The sequence below is a fragment of the Vombatus ursinus genome, unplaced genomic scaffold (assembly GCF_900497805.2).
Source record: "Vombatus ursinus unplaced genomic scaffold, bare-nosed wombat genome assembly UNPS02014778.1, whole genome shotgun sequence".
Classification (NCBI taxonomy): Eukaryota; Metazoa; Chordata; class Mammalia; order Diprotodontia; family Vombatidae; genus Vombatus; species Vombatus ursinus.
Window position 1 is genome coordinate 50,338,041 of NW_020954556.1, and position 21,168 is coordinate 50,359,208.

Below are 21,168 nucleotides of genomic sequence, written 5' to 3' on the forward strand. Positions count from 1 at the left end.
CCCAGTACTCCCTTGGCAGGCAGTGGTAAGAGAATGAAATGTTCTCTCGGAGACTCAGAGTAAACCAGTATAAAATTGAAAGAGCCACAGCTCCCTGCAGGAATAATAGAACTGCTACTGAGAATTTAGAAAATTAATTTCTTCTTTAATATAAATTCTTTGTAACCAGAAGTTTTCTTTGTGTTATACAATAATGCAGTATTGTTAGATTTGAAGTTTCACATAAAATGAAATTTGAATTTAATGAATTTGATTGAGTCTCCGATACTAATTTTCACCATAATATAGTAGAAGAAACCCTAAAGTCAGAAGAAGTTTTGAGTCTCAGCTCTATGCTGTAATGTCCTAGATCTTGTGCAAGTCTCTAAGTCTCAGTAGCCTCATTGGTTTAAAAAAAAAAAAAGCAGGCGTGATGATAGTAATAGCCACATAGGGTTATAGGAAGAAAAGTCCTTTGTAATTTTAAAATACAAACTGGTATATGAAGCTCACTGATTCCATAAATATGTACAAATAACATGAAAGGGAAGAAACATGTGACATGTTGTATTTCATTCTTTATTTAGTATATATTCATATACTTCTACACTGGTGGATCTATTTTTTTAATGAAATCTAAGTATTTGCAGTATCATCTTATATATTGAACAGCTCATTTTATCAGAGATCAATAAAGAAACATAATTATGAACTGAATCAGTTTTGCACTTTTTATAGCAACACTTTTTTTTCACTTCTCAGATTAGATTTGGTGATTTTATTTACTATGAAGAAGATGGTTGCATACTTCGTTTAAAACTTGGAGATGGTAAACTTATTTTTTCTTTTTTACATGCTTTAATTTTTCAGATCTTCTTTCTTGAGAAATAAAAATGTTCATTGATGAAATATATACAATGGTAGAAATAGAGTAGATACATAGGTGTAATGGACTCAACATTATTGTCTTTTTAAAGTAACGTAATTTTGTGTGTATTTTTCACAGTGTTTTTTAACATCTAAATTTGTTATAACAGTATTAACAAGGATATACTCTAGCCAAAGCATAGGTGACAAACAGAACCTTTTCTTAAATTAGTTTTTTTATTATTTTTGTGATTATTTGATAAATTTATGACTTTATCCGTAAGTGTTATATATTCTCATCCCAGATTAAATATAAATGACATCAATTCTGAGGAAGAACAGAATATATTTGCTTTTAGAAGCAGATATTTATCTTGAGATCCAAATCCATGAAATTCCTCTTTGAAATAAAATGTATAGTTTAGTGTCAGGTCTGTGATCTGTATTTGTTTTTTATGTACTAGGTATTAATAATTGTGAAGTTTTACTCCGTTTGGAAGAGCTTTCATTATATAATGCCTTTGTTGAACGTATCAGGATTTCTCCAGGGGAGGAGTACATGGCAGCCAGCATAAAAACCTCAGATTCTGAAGAGTCTACATGTGTAATTGTTAAGCTTGGCAAATATCCAAAAGTGGAGGACTTCATTCCCAATGTGTTCAGTTTTGGTAAGCCACTGACAGACATGTTCTCTCCTTAAAGGCAGCATCCAAAAGGATAAGGGCAGGATTTATTCACCGAACAAATATTTATTGCATGCCTACCACATACGGTGGTAGATTCTGTAGAATAAAAATATAATAAGATAGGCTCTGCTGTCATGAAACTTACAGGCTAATATGGGAAAGTAAGACATATGTGCGAGATAGCTACAGAATTATAATAGAGGGTAGGAAGTAAAAGCATAATAAAAGAGGCACAAAGTTCAGAGAAGAGAAGGATTGGTGCTGACTGGAGCAGACTTCCTTGACCAGAGAGACTCAGAAGGCTTCATGGAAGAGGTGGCATTTGAGTTAGGCCTTAGAGGTTGGCTAAGAATTGAAAGGCAGAGCTGGGATGGAAGGACCTGGCACCTGTGACCTAAGAATAAAGAATGGTGAATGGAATTTAGGGGACAATGAGGAGTCTTTTTTAGCTGCAGCTTAGAATATATATATATATAGGAGTAATGAGATATAAGGCTAAAAACGTAGTTTGGGGTCAGATTGTGGAAGGAGTCTTAATTGCCAGAATAAGAAATTTTAACTTGGGGAGTGACTGAAAGTTTTAAAAGAAGAGAATTACATGATCAAAGCTGTACTTTAGGAAGATTGATTAGATGGCAGAGTGTAGGATGGGTTGAAATGAAGAGAGAGTGAATGACTGGAGGCAGGGGGACTACCACTGGTCCAGAGAAGAGGAAATGAGGATCAGTAACAGGCACTTCAGCTCAGTGTATAGATATGAAGTATCTGCTGTGTGCAAGGCACTGTGCCATACGTTGGGGTTATAAAACCAAAAACAAAATAAGAATTATTGCTCTCAAAGGGCTTGTTTTCTACTGGAAATTATAACATGTATGCAGATAAATACACGGTAATTTGAAGAAGGAAAGACCACGAACAACTAGAGAGATGAAGACTTCCCAGAGAAGGCGGCATCAGATTTAAGCACCGCAGGGAAGAGGAGGACCATTACACCATGATGACACCTGAGAAGCACAGCGCATAGAGAGGCGGTGCTCCAGGAAGCGGCACCTGCCAATACTGTGCTGGTAGATGCTGGAATTAATTAAGGGTTTTTGTTTTGTTTTGTTTTCTGTGGGTATTCCCCCAGTTAGCCAATTTCAGTGCAATAAGCTAATACCGTTAAGGTGGTGGTCAGGAAGCTTGGGCTCCCTTCCTCCTGTGCGTGTCTCCCTCACCTTATTTGTGTATATACATGTATGGGTGCTCCCTGCAACAAGTGTCTGCAGATAAACCATTTCTCTAACTGAGGTCATCAAGGCAAGCAGAATGGACATTCAGGCCAGGCAGACCCCAGAGGAGTTGCGCGGTGAGGAGTGACCCCGGAGTCTGCCATGTCTGAATTTTTCTACTCAGGGGCATAACTGCTCCTTTTCTAAGGACCTCTACTCCTTCAGAAGGTAGAAGAACCAACAAGGAGATAGTCTGTTCTGGATCTGATAGAAAGAAGCAGAACCCCAGGGAAAAGGAACCATTTCCTCTTCAAGTTTCCAAGACAGAAGAAGATTGGCATGTTGTACCCTAGATTTGAAGAGAATAGACCTCGTAAGGGTCAGAAGAAGATCTCATCCATGAACTACAGTTCTAAAAGGAAAGTTAGCCCAGGAAGGATGGAAGCTACTCAAGAATGAAAGGTTGAAATCACATGGTGAAATTCTGAAGAGGGAATAGAAAGGGGGAGCTGTCAGAAGAGACCACTTTAGATGCACAAGGAGCGCATCCAACAATGTAGCTTTTCAAAAGACAAAAGTCAGTGAGCTAGGTCGTGTTACATGAGATGAATACAAAAGCAAGACATAGTCCTGTGAGGACTCCTATGTTAGCAGTGTTAATACTCAGAATGAACTGAGATTGGTGAGGAAAGCTAAAAATAACACCAAAAGGAAGGGTGGTTTTGTTTTGTTTTGTTAACAATATTGGAAAAAAGAGTAGAATCAAAGACAGGATAAGACTTTATTTAAGAATGGATTTGGACAATAACCGACCAGGATAATGGAGAGAAAACAGAGCTGCTCAAATTTTATTTTGTCTCTGTTTCTCTGCCAAGAAGAATGACCTTTGGACTGAAAAAAGAACAAATATGGCTTCTAGGGAGTAGATACCTAAGATAAGTAAAGAGACAACAAGAAAGCTTCTGGATGCCTTTGATGATTTCAAGTCACCCAGCCCAGATGAACTACATCCTCAGTTACTGAAAGAAATGGCAAACATGATTGCTGACCCACTGTCTGTTGTCTTTGAAAAATTACAGAAAAGGGACTGAGAAAGGACAGCACACTTTGCTAGAGCTGTGAACTGGTTCAATACTTCCAGAAAGCAGTTTAACATTTTGTTGAGAAAGTTACTAAAACATCCGTACCCTTTGAACCAGTGGTCTCACAGCTGGCCTTAGACTCTAAAGAGGTCAAAGATAGAAAGAAAGGGCCCATCTACACCAAAATTGTGAGAGCAGTGCTTTTTGTAATAGCAGAAACTGTAAACAAAGTAGGTAACCATTGATTGGGCAGTGAAGAAATTGTGCTATGTGAGATATTGGAATAGTATCACATTATAAGAAATTATTAATATGAAGAATTTAGAATTAAGCAGAACCAGGAAAATTGTATACATAATGACTAAAACAATGTGAAGGAAAGAAGAAGAAAAAGAAGATTGTATTTATGATGACCTAGCTTGTCTCTAAAGAAGAGACGAGAAATATGAGTCTTTTTCCCTTCTTTGTAGAGGTGAGGGGACTATGGGTGTGGCACAGGCCTTATACTGCCAGATTTGGTTGATGTTTTAGTTTTACTGAATTATTTTTCCCCCCTTTAGTGTTAAAAGGAATGAGAAAGAGGGAGGGATGTGAAGTTCGTGAAAAAAATATCAATTAAATTTTTATGGAAACTGGAGTGTTAGCATAGGGACTGTAGAAGGCAAACCTCCCTTTAAAAAAAAAAAGAATAGAATCTGTAAAATTCTGGAATATATTATTAAAGAGACACCTATTAACATCTAGAAAAGGAAGCAGAGAGGCGAAAGCACCAGCATGGCTTCATGAAAAACAGGCCATTCCACATTCACCTCATTTCTTTGACAGGATTACTAAATTGGGAGATCAGGGAAATGCCGTAGATATCATCTCCCTAGATGTTAGAGTCATGCATTTGACAAAATCTTCATACTATTCTTGAGAAAAAGATGGGGAATTATGGATTAGACAGTATAAAATGACAGATTTGGAACTGATTTGAGTGGCTTGATTTCAGAGTAGTCTTCAATGACATAATGTCAATTTAGAATAGAGGCAGTGTGGTACATTGGAAAGAATGCTGGCTTTCTTAGTATCTGAATTTGAAACCAAGCTCTAAGACTACTACATGTGTCACATTGGGTAAGTCACATAAAGCTCTTGGGCCTGTTCCCTCATCTGTAAAAATGAGGGGCCTGGACTAGATGACTTCTAAGTTATCTTCCAACAATAAATCTCTAATCCTATGACTCTCTCAGGGATATGTACTTTTCTTTGTGCTATTTAACATTTTTATCAAATAAATGAATGAAAAAACATTTAGTAAGAGCTTACTGTGCTAAGCATCATGATAAGCACTGGAGATAAAAATTGAAAAGGTGAGACAGTCCCTGCTTTGAAGGAGCTCACATTGTAATTGGGAGAGACAACAAAGAAAACAAAGTTTAGCTGCAGGGTGAATGTCAAGGCCCAAGGATCCTTAGGTTCTGTCACTAAGAGTTAGACTTGGGCTCAAAAGATAAGCTACAAAAATAGGATTGAGGAAGCATGGTTAGGCAGCAGTCCTCAGAAAAATATCCAGGAGGCCCTATTCTTTCTCAATAATCTTACTGCTAGACCTGTACAGCAAAGAGATAAAAGAAAGGGAAAGGACTTATCTGTGCAAAATACCCTTCTCTCGGTCAGCTAATAAACATTTATTAAGTATTTACTATATACCAGACACAATGCTAAGTGCTAGCAAAGAAGTGGAAACAAAGAGGGTGCCCATCAATTGGGGAATGGCTGAACAAATCATGATATTTGAATATAATGGAATGTTGTTATTATGCCTTAAGTGATGACAAAATAGTTTCAGAGAAACTTGGGAAGACCTGTAAGAACTCATGCAGAGTGAAGTGAATATAACCAGGAAAACAGTTTATGTAGTTAACAACAATATTGTAAAGAAAAAGGACTTTGAAAGACTTAAGCAGTCTTATCATTGCAATAGCCAACCATGATTCCAGAGTACTGATGAGAAAGCATGCTGCCTAAGTCCTGACAGGTTAATAGACTCAAAGAGGATTAATAGACCCAAAGTGCAGAATTAAACAAATTTTTGTTCATGGTAAATTTGTAGATTTGTTTTGCTCGATCATGCTTATTTGTTATAAGGACTGTATTTTTTTTTTTTTTTTTTGAAGAGACAGCAAGGATTTCAGGGAGAAGGGGAGCTACCAATAAGGTTGCCCCTTGCAAAAGATAATAAAGAAAAGACAGTCACTGAATCATTTTTTAATTGTGCAAAAGAGAAGAGAAGGAAGTTCAAAAGGAAACACAGACAAGTAGTATAACTTTGAAAGTAATATGTTGAATTTAGTATGTTATTTTTTTAAAGGAAGCTGTATGTAATAGAGATTCATGTTTTTGCATGTAATCCTATTTTTCCCTTCTATTTTGTATATAAGAATACTCTTTTTTGTTATAGTTAAATTGAGAACTTTAAAAAATCATTTTAAAAAATCTAACTAGGAGTTTTTGTGGACTCCCAAATTCAATATGAGTCAACAATTTTATATGATGTTAGGGGTAATATGGTGTTAGGGTATATTGCGAGACATAGAAGAATCATGAGGAGATAGGCTTTCTGCTCTGTGGGATATATTCAGATCTAGGTACCATATTTAAGAAGAGTATAAGTGGGAGAGAGTCTGCAGGAGGGTAATCAGGATGGTGAAGGGCCTTAAATTCATGCAGTTAAAGGAATTGGGGGTGTTTATCCTAAATAGGGGACAAAGATAAGCCAGGATTCAAATAGGACTTTTAAAGGTAGGTTTGAAATTGAGTAACTAGAAATATGATGATGCCATTAGCAAAATAAGAAAGAAAAAAAGATGTTTTAGAATATTGTGATTTATTTGGTTTTAAATTGTTAAATTAGAGTTATGTTGGGACATCCAGTTTGAAATAATCGAGAAATAGTTGGAAATGTGAATAGAAAGTCTAGAAAACAAGTTGGAACTGGAGATAAAGTTGAAAGTCATCCATATGGAAATCATAAATAAAGCTAAAAGAGGAACTGTCCACATTATCATACTTGCCACTTAGAGAGGGGTATTGATCAGTTCTGTAGTCTCTTTTGAAGGCCCTATGCCAGGGGTGGGGAACCTGCAACCTTGAGGCCACATGTGGCCCTGTAGGTCCTCAAGTGAGGTCCTTTGACTGAATCCAAACTTCAGAGAACAAATCCCCTTAATAAAAGGATTTGTTTTGTAAAACTTGGACTCAGTCAAAAGGTTGTACCCAAAGAGCTAGAAGGTCATATGTGGCCTCAAGGACAGGTTCCCCTCCCCTGCCCTGTGCCCTCCTGTGGACATAAACCTCGTTCATCTTTCCTTACCCTTTGATTTCAAGTGGACTGATATTTCAAATTACCTTAATATTATTAAAAATACATAGTCAGCCTATAAAGTGCTGTATATGATATGATTCAATAAGTGCTAACTTGGTTTGTTATAGTGACTTCTCTTATGAGATGAATATAATAAGATGCATCTGATAAGATTTGAACGTCAAACTTTTATTGTCTTTTCATTTCAAAACTGCCTTTAGAATGAATAATGGTTATATAGTCCACAGTCATTGTCAGACATTGAAGAAGATATCAATCTAACATTCTTTAGAAATGAGAATAAAAGATCCAGTTTTTCCTCAGTCTTCAAGTTAGAAGCTGTAGGTTTAAACCCAGTTCACGTTTCATTCTGATTCTTAAATCAAATGTGCTTTTCTTTAGATCTGCTCAGAATTCTAAGGCATTTAATCCTTCATGCTTTCTTGAAAAATCTCTTGTAAGACATTCATAGTAAATAACAATAGATACTTGAGAATTTATGCAGAGGCAGTAGTACTTCCTTCTGTAGAAGGCTCTCTGGCTTATTGACTTTGTGACCCTGGATGAGGCTCATGAATTCTCTCAGCCTCATTTCCCTCAAATGGAAAATGGGGATAAAATTACCTCACAGGTTATTGTGAGGGTCAGATGAAAAAACATGTGGAAAAGCACTTTGCAAACTTAAATGTGTTATATAAATGTCAGATGCTATTATTGTTATCTTAGTTCAATGTAATCAAGTTCACTTTAACTTTTAGTTTCCAAGGACAGACTCCCAAACAGAATCATGACTATTGTGCTTTTCTATTATAATGTAGTAGTATTTCATCACTTAATTTGTTTTCCTTTCAGAATGGGCACAGAATGGCATTTTATTATACACTTGCCAAAAGAACCTTCGATGTTGTGATGTATTTCGAACCAGCTTTGGGAATAAAAAACATACTGAACGCATCTACACAGAACAAGATCCAAGGTACTGGAAAAATACAAGAGAATATAAGCTTTTTTTTTTTTTTTTGGCCAAATGTGAATTTAACATCCCCTAAAGTAGCTTCTTAAATTTAAGCATCGTAAAGTGTCTTTGCACTCTGATTATTTATTTTATTTGGAAAAGTCTTTTTCCTCTTCGAGTATATTATTTTGGCAATAGCAGCTCATAAAACCAGCTGCTAAAAGTATAAAGAGTTTGTGATTTCATCCTTAGCAGAAGTACCCACGCTGAGGAAACTACACATCTTTTGAAAAGTGCAATCTTCATGGTATCTAACATACCATGCATACACTTAATGCCAAGCTTTTAGTCTGGGGAAAAAAATCTCTTATTGGAGACTTGATTTTCTTGTAGATTATCCAATTCATTTTTCTTCCATTTTACAGATAAGGAAACTGGCTGAAAGAGCTTAAGTGACTCATCCAAACTTACACGACCAGCTAGCAGCAGAGCCCGTGCTAAGATGCTGGTCTCTTCATTCCCAGCCCTGTCCTTCCTTGGGTTGTGTTTCTGCAGTTCTGTTTGCCTGTTTACCATCACAGTGTGGTTTAGATGGCCAGAGGAGGAACTACTTACATAGTATCTCTCTCCCTCTCTCTTTCTCTTCTCTCTCTCTCTCTCTCTCTCTCTCTCTCTCTCTCTCTCTCTCCCTCTCTCCCTCCTGCTGTGCTTGATTTGTAATCTCTCTCAGCTTTCACTGTTCTCTGTTACTTAGCTATTCTGTTAGATTTGCAAATGTCAAGGTCTTTCCCAGGGCAAAGTGCCCCTTAGAGAGAGAATGACAATTTTCATGCCATGCAGACAGATCGGTTTCTCTTTTTCTCCAGAAAACTCCTGTTGTACCTACTCATATTTTCTCTTTTATATTGGGGATAATCCCTGCTGTGGGTGGTGACCAAATACAACCATTATGTTGTTCCCAGTGATCAAACTCTAATCTACTGAATACTCACTCAGTGTCCTTTTACAAAGTAATTGTTCAGGAAGAAAAACTGGATTTTTGCTAAATTGATTACAGAGCTAGTTTTATAGCCATCTAGCACACTGTCTTCTCTTTGAAGGTCCCAACTTTATAAATTTTAAGAGTCTGGTTTGACTGAATTGGATTGTCAGCAAGGAATACCATTGGTTTTAATGGAGACTTAATAATCAACTTCTATTAAAATAACTAAGAGATTCAGTTTACAAGTACATGTTATACATTTAGATGTATAGAGAAATAAAGCAAACAGTGAGTTAAAGAAAACAAATTTCTGTCACTAAATACTTGGTTACCTAACTAAGATTGCTTTTCTGTATGAGAATGAAAAGTAAGGAATTCTTCTTTATAGTAACTATCTAACCTATCTAGACCAAAGCCCAGGACAATATATAACAATATTGGTGGTGTTATCTTCAAGTAAGGATAATAATAACATTAATTTATTTTAAATATGAAGTATCTTTTTTCCCAAAACTTAATTGTTTTAAAATATTGGTCTTGGGCACAGCCACAATGGATGAGATAATAAGTTCAAGATGGCAATAACCTTCACTAAATTATTTGTATATGAAGACTGTGCTATTCTTTTGAATTGAGACTTCAAAGTGGACACATTTTTAAACTTCAAATGCTGAGTTACTAAATAATATTTATTCCCTCTGGGCTTGATAGAATTGTGTATGCCAAGGGAGTTGATAATTAATTATTTAACAATTGGAGAGCAGCCGAAAATATGGTATAATAGTCATAAATCTTTTGTCAGTTATAACTGGAAAAGCAAGGCATCACTTCAACAGAATCCATTACTTACTACTTCAAGATCATTTTGGGGTTTCTGTTAGCGGTTTTCATTTTCCTTTGTTTTCTACCTTGACTCACATTTTCCTAGAGAATTTCATTTCCCTAGTACTTTACTAGTACTTTTAGTCAATTCCTTGTAATTCCATACAGTTGTCCAATCCCTGCCTACTTGTTTCCATCATTCCATTCCATTCAGGATGAAGCTATGGCTATCTTAATAAAAAATCTTCACTTTTTCACCAAGTACATTTTTCTTAATGAGATCACAGAAAAAGATCTTGCCATAAACCAGCCTCAGACAATGACTAGCTGTGTAGCCCTGGGCTAATCACTTCATCTCTAGTTGCCTCAGCTTCCTCGTCTGTAAAATGGGGATAATAACAACACCTCCCTCCCAGGGTCGCTGTTAGAATCAAATGAGATAATTAAGTGTAAAGCACTCCAAACAACTTGTTTCTCTCCTTCCTTCCTAAGCATAAGTACCTTGTCGTTGTAGGAGCTAGAAAGGGAGAGTTGATGCAGGAGATTTCTGATCAGTTGAGTTCCTCCCAGCCCACTTGATGAAATTACATATTGAAGAGGCCTAACAGAGAAAATTAGTTTTTATGATAGTACTTTGTAAAGTGTGTCCCCTTTCATATTTTGAGTAAATCCTTTGTACTTTGGCAAGTGGGACCATTAGGTCCCACCCTGAATGACCTATTCACAGATAATAAAGGAAGCTAAAGGATTTTTTGTAACTCTTGATGCTTTAGGATGTATGAAAAAATACTACTCAGTATGATGGAAGTATAGGCTGGCTAGCCATTGGCTGATGGACCAGCCACACCCCTGGTGGCCTTTAAAAATCCAACCATTTCTGCAGAGAAGCAATCGCTAAGGAGTCTGGTGGGGGAGTCAAGATAGTTATGAAGAAAGCCACCTATGAAGGAAGACTCTAGCTCTTGAGAGGAAATCATTCTCAGTATTTTCCATTGCAATTCTTAGAGTCTAATGAGTGGTAGGAGAGGGTTTCTCTCTCTTCCCTCCCCCCCACCCCCACTGATAACAGTACCTGGCTGTGGAACAGCTCACCCAGCTGGAGGCACTGTACCCTGCAAAGAGCAGGTCCAGAAGGTCCATTTATGTAGTTAAGATGAAGTTATCACTCACTGGCAATCAGTAGAAGAGCTATGATACAATGCCCAAAGGGGAGCAGCATGAAGACATCACAAGGAAAAACATTGCTTCAGCACCCAAAGCATGAATCACCTTGACCTTGTGTAATCCTTAGTGTGTACCTAGTGAACTCTGCGTAAGTATTCACTCTTCCTACTGGTGATGTATGTATTTGCAAAAGAATACACTGCAGCTTTATGGTGGAAATGTTTTGTTACTACTTTACATTCTGTGCCATTTTAGTAAATGCCTTTACTTTGAACTAAGTGTGTCAGCTGGCTAACTCTTGAAAGTAAGCTCATTGGTAGGGGCTTTCAAGCTATGTAATTTTAGCAGGATAGACCCCCAGTGTACCTTGAACCTGGTGCAGTCGTAGGAACATAGATTTAGCACTAAAAGGTTTCTCAAAGGCCATCCAGTCCAACCCCTTCATTTTACAGATAAGAAAATGACTACTCATAGATGTTAAGTGACTTGCCCAAATTCACACAGATAAGAAATAAGAGGTAGATTTTAAACCCAGGTCATCTGACTCCAGAGTCAGTGTTCTTTCTTTTTGCCCTTTGAGACCCAACCTACAAATGTGAGTTAAGGGGGGTGGGAAGGGGGGAAGCAGCTGGCTGTAGGTCTCCTCTGCAGTCATTTAATACTCATTATAGTAGTGAAAATTGACAAGATACATATAGGGTAAATTGGATTTAATTTCAGAGGAAAGGCACTGAGGGGGACCAGGAAAGGCTTCTTGTAGAAGGTGGGACTTAAGCAAAGACATGAAGGAAACTAGAGAAGCTACGAGGTGGAGATGAGGAGCAAGAGGATTTCAGGCATGGCAGACAGCCAGTGAAAAACGTTGAGTCTGGAGATGTGGGTGTTATGTGCTAGGAACAGCAAGGAGGTTAGTGGAATGAATATTTGGAGGAGATTAAGGTGTAAGAAGACTTTTCGAGTGAGGGTGAGGCCAGATTTTAAAAGCCAAATGGAGAAATTTATATTTGATCCTGGAGGCATGGGAAGCAAATGGAGTTAATTGAATAGAGAGGTAAGCTGTTGAAATAATTCAGGTGTAAGGTGATGAGGGCCTGCATTGGGTAGTGGCAATGTTAGGTGAGAAAAGGAGGCATATATGAGAGATGTTACAAAGGTAGAAGTGACAAGGCTTGGCAGTTGATTGGATGGTTGGGAGGAGGAGGGAGGTGAGAGAGTGAGAACTAGGAAATTACTCCTAGGCATCTAGCCTGGGTGACTGGAAGGATGGTGGTACCCTCAATAAAGGAAGAACACTGCCTTTAGAATATATGGTGAAAAGCTTTGGGATATATCTGTTTGATGTCTGAATCAGTCACCAAACATATCTTAAGCACCTACTACGTGTTAAGGACTGTTAGACTTTGAAGATACAAAGGATGAAACAATCCTTACTCTCAAAGAGTCTACATTGTAATGGGGAAGACAAGTACATATATACAGACAGCATAAATTTAAAGTTAATAAGTGCAAATATATAGAAAATTAAATACAAGGTAGTCTGGAAGAGAGGACATTAATGGGGGAAGGGAGGAGGAGGAAAGGGAATTGGGCGGGGGAGGCAAGGAAAGGCTTCTTGTAGACGATGGTTCTTAAGATGTACCATAAAGCAGAGGTGAGGAGGGAGTACATTCCAGGCAAGGGCAATGGTCACTGAAGATGTGTGGGAGAAGTCTGGCTGGATTGCAAAGTGCCAGAGGAAGAGGATGGGAAGAGATGTTAGAACCAAGTTATGAAGGTCTTTAAAAGGGGTAAAGCGAAGACTTTATTTTTGATCCTAGAGGCAATAGGGAGCCACTGGAATTTGTTGAGCACAGTGATATGGTCACATCTCTGCTTAAGAAAAATCACTTTGACAGCAGTGTAGACAAAGGACTAGAATAGTGACAGACTTATAACTGGGAGATTAAGTAGGTGGCCATTGTAATAATGTAGGCAAGAGATATTGATGGTCTGAACCAAGTTGCTGGCTATGCAAGTAGAAGGGGTTGGATGCAAGATTTGTCGTGGAAGTAGAATCAGCAAGATTTGGAGGTTGATTGGATGTGGGCTAAGGGAGAGTGAGTATAAACTTGTGAGACTGGAAGAATAGTGGTCCCTTCAGCGGAAATTGGGAAGTTTGAATGAATTATAGGCTCAGGGGAAAGATAATGATTTCTGGTTTTGGACGCATTGAATTTGAGATACCTCCAAGACTTCCAGCTTATAATGTTCAGTAGGCAATTTGTGATGCAAGACTCAAGCACAAAGGTGAAAGGTAAGAAAAGAAGGCAGTCTGAGCCTTGTGATGGGGCATTATGTGGAGGATGATCCAGCAAAGGAGACTGAGAAGTGGCTTAACCAGAGAGAGGACAACCAGGAGAGAACAGTGTGAGAGTAAGAGAAAGTGGTCAACAGTGTCAGACCTTTCAGAGAGGTCAAGAAGGACAAGGCCCGAAACAAAAAAAGGCTATCGGATTTGGCTTCTAAGAGATCACTAGTAACTTTGGAGGAAGCAGTTTCAGTAACGAAGTGGTGTCCTGGGAAGCCTCATTTTAAAAGATTGAGGAGAGAAAAAAGAGGAAATGGAGACAAGGAGTGTAGACAACTCTTTTTAACAGGAGTTTGATTGAGAAAGGGAAGAGATGGAACCCGAGGTGAAAGTTTTTAAGGACAGATGTGTTTCTTAATGTACAAAACTTGCCTGTGCCACATGTCATTTCTATAAACAAAGCCAAACACAACCACTGCCTGCATGTATATGTATATGTGTACATATAAATTGTATATGTATACATATATGTGATACAGATATATACTTGATATAGATTAGTTAATTGGTAAACATTGATGCTAGCCTCACAGGGGTGTTCAGTCCTGTACTTTTGCTATCTATTTTGGTGTACTCATCTTCCCTCCCTCATTCTCTTCCCCTCCTTCTTCCCCTTGCTGTCCTCCTCCCTCTGTGTGTATTTATATATGTGTATGTATCATGTGTGTATATACGATACTCACACATTTGTATATACAAAATCCATATATATACTACACGTGTATTATAGATGTATATATATCATTTCCCTCATTATCCTTACCTCTTCTTTTCTCCCTCTATTTTTCTCCCTATATCTGTCTCCCTCCCTCTTTCTTCCTTTCACTCCTTCTTGTTCTATCTCTTTTTCTTTTTCTCCCTCGCTTTCTAAGGGTTTTTGCTTCATTTACTAATGCAAAGTGTATTTTTGTTGAATTTCACCTCAAGCAGAGTGAGATCTCAAATTGTTGTTCTGTACTTTGGTCTTAGAAGATGGTATGATGGTCACACTGCAGAACTGGACAATGTTTTAAACATGAGTACAAATGGTATAACATATTGGTCTTTTCTGAATACCACTTGAAATTTTTACTTGAAATAAATGAAAATACACAAAAAACTGGGCTCAGACATTAATGAAACAAGTGTCTGGTTTTCTCATTGAAATTCATACTTTTGGCTTTTAAGTTACAGTTTCCTCAGGGAATTAAAAACTACTTTCCTGTTGTTTTTAAAGTAATTCATGTCATTTTTTTTTTCCCTCTACTTCTTTTAGGATTGACTGATACTAATGAGATATTGAATAAGAGTAATTCCTGATCTCTTTTCTTTTTTTAATAAAATCTTTCTGTCTTCACTGAGGAGCTTTTTTCTCTTCTCAGCAAGTAGTCCTGTGATTTAGTAATATGTAAAATGATTTTTTAAAAAATAGTTAACAGTGGCTGACTCTTGATTTCTTAGTATTCATCAATGGAATATTTTTATTTTTCATTTTCATTATAAATGAACATTTAATATTGAATACTTACTAAGTACATCCCATGAACAAAATATTCTATATCTGAAATTCTTTTAATTTTTATATTGTACTTTTCCTTTTCAGATTTTTTGTGGACCTGCATTGTACAAGAGACAAGTCCTTCCTCACCATAAATAGTAATAGCAAGACCACTTCTGAAGTGTGGTTGGTGGATTGTCACCAGCCTTGGAATCCACCAGTCCTTGTCCAAAAGAGAAATCCTGGGGTGATGTACCATATTGAGCACAGAAACAGTGAGTTATATATTCTCACAAATTATGGAGAGCCTGCAGAATATAAGGTAATATCTCTTTCCTCTGACCTCTGTCTTAAGCACTTTATGTACTGAGTGCTCCTCGAATGCTTTAAAACAAATCTTCAGCTTTAATGTCTAATGTTCATTTTTGAAAAATACATCGTTAAGTACTAAACATACATATCTGTATTTTCCACTCCCTTCTTCCTATCTTTCCTGTTATTGTTGAGGGTGCCACCATCCCTCTAGTCATGTAGGCTAGAAACTTCAACTCCTCTCTCTCATACCCCATATCCAATCAACTGCCAAATCTTGTTGTTCCTACTTTTGTAACATCTCTCCTCTGACACGGCAACTGCTCCCCTTTAGGCCCTCATCACCTCACACCTGGACTATTGCAATAGTCTGTTATTTGGTCTCCCTGTCTCAAGTCTCTCCCCACTACAATCCATTTTTTTTTAGGCATTCTGGGTTAAGTGAGTTGCCCAGGGTCACATAGCTAGTAAGTGTCTGAGTCTAGATTTGAACTCAGGTTCTCCTGACTCTAGGGCCAGTGCTCTATCCACTGCACCACCTAGCTGCCCCTACAGTCCATTCTTTACTAAGTTGTCAAACTGATTTTCCTAAAATGTAGATCTGACTGTGTCTGCTACCCCTACCCCCCTATTCAGTTAACTCCAGTAGCTCCCTATTGCTTCCAATGTGTGTTTCGTGTTGTCTCCCCCATTAACTTGGTAGCTCCTCAGGGGCAGAGACTGTCTTTTGCCTTTCTTTGTAAACCCTGCACTTAGCACAGTGTCTGACACAGGGTAAGTGCTTAATTGACTGACTTTAGCATAAACATGACCTTTTAGTTCTTCTAGTTATTTTTGTAACTCTTCTCTTGAGTCGCTCCCTTATTGTATGAATTGATTGTGCCCTGCCAAGCCATAGTCTTACATTTCCTGCCATCCCCTGCCTTTGCTCCTACACATGTGCTACTGAACAAAGGTGGAAAAAAACTTGGGATTTATGTTACACAACCTCAACTGAGCTCTACCTCCCTTATTAACTCACTGTCCCACGCTCCACAGCGGCTGTCTCATACCTTTTCATTTCTTCTCAAGCCTCCCATGGCTCCCCCAACTCTCTCAACTGAAAACCTGGCCTCATATTTTACAGAAAAAAATTAAGGCTCTCTCTTCTCCCTTCTCTCTCATCTATTACTCAGATGCCTTCTGCCAGTCTCTCCTCCTTCACCCATCTCACCTGAAGATGTGTGCTTACTCCTTTCCAAGACTAAGCCCCCTATCTGCACAAGCAATCCCATTCCTTCCCATCTCTTCTAACAGATTGCCTCCTCTGTCACCTTCCCTGTTGGGGATGTGAGAGTGACATCCCTTGTCTTCAAGCTCTTCCTGTCTGTTGGCCCCTTCCCTGCTGCCTCTAGTCATACCCGTGTCTCCCCCATTCTCAGAAAATTCTCACTTGATCCTTCCATCCCTGCTGACTATGATACTGCATCTCTCCTGCCCTTTGTGACTAAATGCCTTAAAAAAAGCCATCTGCAATAGGTACCTCCATTTTCTCTCTTCTCGCTCTCTTCTAAACCCCTTAGAATCCAGCATCAAACCTCATCATCCCCCCCAAAATTGCTCTCTCCAAAGTTGCCAGTGATCTCTTAATTGACAAATCCAATGACCTTTTTTCAGTCCTCATTATCTTTGACCTCTTTTCAGCCTCTGACACCATTAATCATCCTTTTCTCCTTCATACTCTCTTCTCTCTCTGTTTTTGAGACAACACTCTTTCCTGGGTCTCCTACCTATTCGACCACTCTTTCTCAGTCTCTTTTGCTGCATCTTCTAGAGCACATCCTATAACCATAGCTGTCCTACAAGGTTCTATCCTGAGTCGTCTTCTATTTTCCCTGTGTACTGTTTCACTTGGTGATCTCACCAGTTCCCATGGATTTAATTATCTAATCTTTATGCTGATGTTTCTCAAATCTACCTTTCCTGCCCCTGTATCTCTGCTAACCTCACATCTCCATCCCCAACTGCATCTTATGCATCTTAAACTGGATAGCCAGAAGACATCTTAAACTCATCATGCCCAAAAACTAAACTCATTATCTTTCCTGCTCAAACCTCCCCTGCCTCCTAACTTCCCTGTTACTATAGAGGGCAACATCCTCCCATTCCTCAAGTTCACAGCCTCGGAATCATCCTTGACTGCTCACTCTAGCTCACCCCCCATATCCAATCTGTTGCCAAAACCTGTTGGTTTTACCTTTGCAACAATTTCTCAAATATTCGCCCTCTCCTCTGACACTGCCACCGTTCTAGTGCAGGTCCTCACCACCTTAGTCCTACATTATTGCAGTAGCCTGCTACTTGTTCTCCCTGCAAGTGTCTCCTCACTCTAGTCCATCCTCCATGCAGCCAACAAAGTGATTTTCCTAAAGGGCAAGTATAACCATGTCACCCTCCTACTTAGTAAATCCCAGTGGACAAGTACAAAATCCTCTGTTTGGCATTCAAAGCTCTTCATAACCTTGCTGCCTCCTACTTTTTGAGTATCCACACACCATATCCTGCCTCAGACATTTGCTTGTCGTGTGATCTCAACCTTAAGTCATTTAACCTTCTGGGCCTCAGTTTGCTCATTCATAAAAGTGTAAGTTTTATACTCATTATCCTCCATGATCCCCTCTAACTCTGAATCGATGATCTGCTATTGTAGTTTCTTATAAAAGATGAAGTGGAGACACTAAAACTCCAATGAATGTCTGGTTCTTCCTTTCATATGATGCTAAGGAGCACTACTTAGGAAACAGTGAAAGGTGTCTAGGCTTTGGTCACAGATGCCCCCTTTACCTCGATACTTTGCTATTTGGATTTCTTGCTATTTTTCTAGCTCTGTTCTGTCAATTTGCTTCTATGCAGTTAATGAAGACATCAGTCAATTCCCTTACTATGAAGAATTGGCGACTTATTTATGCATTGAAGAGAAAAACCAAGCTTATTGACATGGTGATGTTCAAGGATCACTGTGTTATGTTTCTGAAATACTGCAATCAACTTTATCTCAATACAATTTCCTTAAATGATCATTCAGTTCAGTCTCTCAAGGTATGTTTCATTTTTAATAGTTAAAAGCTAATCAAAATACACAGTTGGTTTATCTGAACAGAATATGAAATATAAAATATTTTAAACATAAGATTAATGTATTGGCATTATTTATATTGTGATATATTGAAGCCATGTAATAACTTTTTTCTCTTAGAAGAACCTGGTGCAATATAGATCTATAATGGTACTTATTTATAGAAGCATCAAGACTTCACTATAATATTATGTTATTGTGAAACTTCAGTGTAATTCTATTTCTTTTCCAGTTGGCAGCTTTGTGACCTTGAAGAAGTCACTATCTCTGAGCATCAGTTTATTCATTTGTAAAATGGTGGTAGAGGCTGGATTATATGATCTCTGAGACACTTTCCAGCCCCGTGACTACAAATCATATTTACAGTGTATCTAGAAACTGAGAGGAGGAAGAGTTTAGCTCTGAAATGTCTGCATGAATCCTTGGCATGTTCATGGCAATTTCCATTAGCTGTTTCTTGTTTTCTATTACTCCTTTCAAAGTTTTCCTCTCAGTTGTTTTCCTCTTCCCTCCCCCCCCCACAATGATTTGCACCAGATTCAGGTAACTGGAGTTGGTGGTACTTTAATGGTATTTGACCTCAATACTAATTTGCTCTTATAGTGTTATTTGAAAGTATTCCTGATTTTCTTCCCTGTTTATATGTAGCATCTCTCCAGTGTTTAAGCTCCATGAAAGCTGGGGACATGTCTTTAATTTCTTTTATGACATCTACATTCTCCAGTGCCTTTATAGAACCCTGAATCATAATTATGATTACATATTTATTGACACATGTGGCCTCATTTGGGGCCAAATACTCTATAAAAGAGTATTTTGAAGTCCTTCTCCCTGCCCTCTGGGTACTTGCAGACACACTTATTCACAGCTACAGCAAGCAGCAGATCAGAACAGATGGTTATGCCAAACTGAGTTTTGATGTAAGACCTTTATTTCAAGCATGACATTCCTACTTAGTGAGGATTCAAACATTTATGGCTGAGGAGAAAGATTGTTTTAAATTCAGCCTCAGTGAAGGAAATGCTGCTATAATGGCACAAGATACCATTTAGCAAAGTCCTATGTTCCTCTTAATAAATTTCCTGTCCTCAGTGCTCACTCTTTCATTATTTGCTGGAATTTTATGTTCAGTTTCTTTTCTGTTCCATTTGTTAAAGGGAAAACATCAGTAGGATTTAGTTCTGTTTTTAATGATTGTCTCTTGTGAATGTTGAGCATTAAATGACATGTTGACATAATTTTATATTGGTGCTAACCTTAGTTTTATTTGGAGATTTTTGCAAAATCAAGCCATTGTTTTAAAATCACTTAACAAGAATAGAGAATATGCTAACACATGAATATCACATCTTCAAACTTTAGTTAATCCATGGTTGCTTCTTGGTTCTGAGCTGTGACTATTATTTATTACTATTAGAAACTTCCTATCTAGGATGATATCAGTTTGTCCCAGTATGGTGTGTTCTGAGTCACATTTTCATTAGAGGGAATAAATTGTGCCCATTTATACACACTCCTAGCTCCTTCCCTTCTAACCCATGACTGTTATACCTGAAACAGCTGACTGGACTCAGAAAAGCATAGTCCTTGACCATGGAAGAATTTTGTTTTCCTCCCCAGTGTCCCCTGTCTCCTATGGAAAATAAACTTTCAGACTTAACCTCAGCAACATTACAAAATTCATACTTGTTAGGGCTACTAGATTATAACCAAAAAGGCCAGAAAGGAAGACCACCACGTGAGCACCTTAATGTGTTTTTTAACATCTTATCAATAGTACAAAAGAGTTTGTGTGGTGGACAGAGGAACTTGCATTTGGAATAGGGATAGAAGGCGTTTTTCCATCACGCCTTCCCTCCGAATCAGTCAGCCGAGTCTGTTTGCCCATTCCTACAGGTGACTAATGGTACACTCCTCACACATCCCTAGTTGTCCTCTGTGAGGAGAGCCCACCATCAGGGATGGTGCTGTGCCAGACTGCTGATTTTCTAAGGAATTTGCACTTTTCACAATTATGCAGGAAAGGGAATTCAATTTTCTTTTAACACTTTGACTCTCAATGCCATTTCTGAAGCATCTGTCCACCTGCTAACCAGAGCTCCTTAAAGGATGTAAAGGGAGTGCTGGGAGAAGGCTTGAAGCTGGACCCTGCTGCTCTCAGAGAATGAATCTTGATTCCTTTCACTTTTCATTGAGTTAAGAATTTTAAGCATAATAGCCATGAGTTTGAGGAAGGATGTGCCAAGAAAAGGTTTTGTTCTCTACAATGGTTAGCCTGGGGGCCAAAGTGAGAAACAGGGATTTTAAACGGCTGAGCGCTGCTGGGGCAACTTAGCCCTAGAGTAATAACAGCCGTTGCTGTGGCTTCAGTCCAGGCTGTTCAGGAAACAGGACACAGGCTTGGGAGCAGATCAGAAACATGAAAAGTTAGGAGGACATGGACGGGCCTTTAGGCCTGTGAGCATTTTAACCATTTTTTAAAAAATTTATAACCCTTATTCGTGTCCCCAGATCAGCATTTCAGTACAGGAGATTGTGCCTAGATCATGATAAACCACAGTGTTAGAGTTGTGTTTTCATAGATCTTTGAGTGCTGCCTTAGAAATGTAGGGACCCTGGAGATCATGTAAACAAAATCACTCATTTTTCAAGTGAGGAAACAGTCCAAAGAGTTTAACTAACTTGCCCAAAATCACACAGGTATTAGTATGAAGGAGCGGTGTCAGCATTTGAACCTGAGTCCTTGGAACATAATCTGTTCTCCTTCTATTACTCTTTTTCTCTTCATAATATTTAAGAGCCTTGAAAATCATTTTTCTT

At 38.2% G+C, this 21,168-nt stretch overlaps 1 protein-coding gene across 8 annotated transcripts in view; it reads left to right on the top strand.

Annotated features, from left to right (window-relative positions):
• The window catches only part of PREPL (prolyl endopeptidase like), a 51,942-nt gene that overhangs the window by 10,549 nt on the left and 20,225 nt on the right, over positions 1-21,168 (top strand). For all 8 annotated transcript variants that reach the window (XR_003569381.1, XR_003569380.1, XR_003569379.1 and 5 more), the window contains 5 exons: positions 742-808; positions 1,311-1,514; positions 8,027-8,150; positions 15,027-15,243; positions 18,126-18,311. Coding sequence is in view for 4 of the 8 variants with exons in the window: in XM_027865606.1 (XP_027721407.1) it covers positions 742-808; positions 1,311-1,514; positions 8,027-8,150; positions 15,027-15,243; positions 18,126-18,311 (798 nt within the window). In the remaining 4 variants the exon portion in view is untranslated. The remainder of the gene's footprint in view (positions 1-741; positions 809-1,310; positions 1,515-8,026; positions 8,151-15,026; positions 15,244-18,125; positions 18,312-21,168) is intronic.